Here is a 798-nt window from a genome sequence, read left to right as displayed (position 1 = left end):
GAGATGGCCCTTCTTAGAATGACATAAGATATATGCCACCTGTGAGATGGCCCTTCATAGTATGACATAACGTAGGCCTACATGCCAACCAAAGGAAAATTGGGTTAACAAATTGAATTACATCAGTCATATGGTGCAGATTTAAAAAAGAAAAGTTAATGGGATAGACATTAATTTTTAACTAATGGGTTAAGATGACTCACCTGGAAATGGTCATCCAAGCTGTTGATGGCCGAGGATAAATCTTGAATGCCCTTGGACGTGATGGTCTCTCTACGTGTCTCTGTTATCTTCATTTTCCTTTCTGAAAGATGTCAGGATTCTGAGCTAAGCTATGGAAAGATTTCTCAAATCATAAATCTCAGTATCTGTAGATAAAATATCCATCAATCTAAGTTTCATACAATTAGACAATTACAAATATTTGAGTAAAAAAAATACACGTTTTCTAAAAATAAATACTGGTATTTAATTAATAAACATGACAAAGATATCTATCTAAACTATTTACACCAATCACTGACAATGACTACTGATCTTATCCAAGTCAAACATCAGTGGCTGACAAAAGATATGTCATCCCTTTTCTTTATTTGCAACAATATTTTATTCTTAGTCACACAAACATCAAACCTCTATTCTTTTTTATACTCACAAAAGACTACATGAACCCCTATCAAGTAATTTCATACAATCAAACTAAACTGGAACCTCTCTCACCTGTCGTCACCTTCTCTCCCTGACCTCTATCTCCCCAACTCCTCTGCTGCTGCTGGGTTGGCTGACCCGATCCATCTA

At 35.7% G+C, this 798-nt stretch overlaps 1 protein-coding gene across 1 annotated transcript in view; it reads right to left on the bottom strand.

Annotated features, from left to right (window-relative positions):
- The window catches only part of LOC119591639, a 3,771-nt gene extending 2,979 nt beyond the window's left edge, over positions 1 to 792 (bottom strand). The window contains exons 1-2 of the mRNA XM_037940394.1: positions 721 to 792; positions 204 to 304 (exon numbers count right to left, since the gene is read on the bottom strand). Coding sequence (XP_037796322.1) covers positions 204 to 296 — 93 coding nt within the window. The 5' untranslated portion in view covers positions 297 to 304; positions 721 to 792. The remainder of the gene's footprint in view (positions 1 to 203; positions 305 to 720) is intronic.
- Between the last annotated feature and the right edge of the window lie 6 nt (positions 793 to 798).

The sequence above is a fragment of the Penaeus monodon genome, chromosome 29 (assembly GCF_015228065.2).
Source record: "Penaeus monodon isolate SGIC_2016 chromosome 29, NSTDA_Pmon_1, whole genome shotgun sequence".
In the NCBI taxonomy this organism is placed as follows: Eukaryota; Metazoa; Arthropoda; class Malacostraca; order Decapoda; family Penaeidae; genus Penaeus; species Penaeus monodon.
The sequence above is the reverse complement of the archived record's forward strand: the minus strand, read 5'-3'. Positions and strand labels throughout refer to the sequence as shown.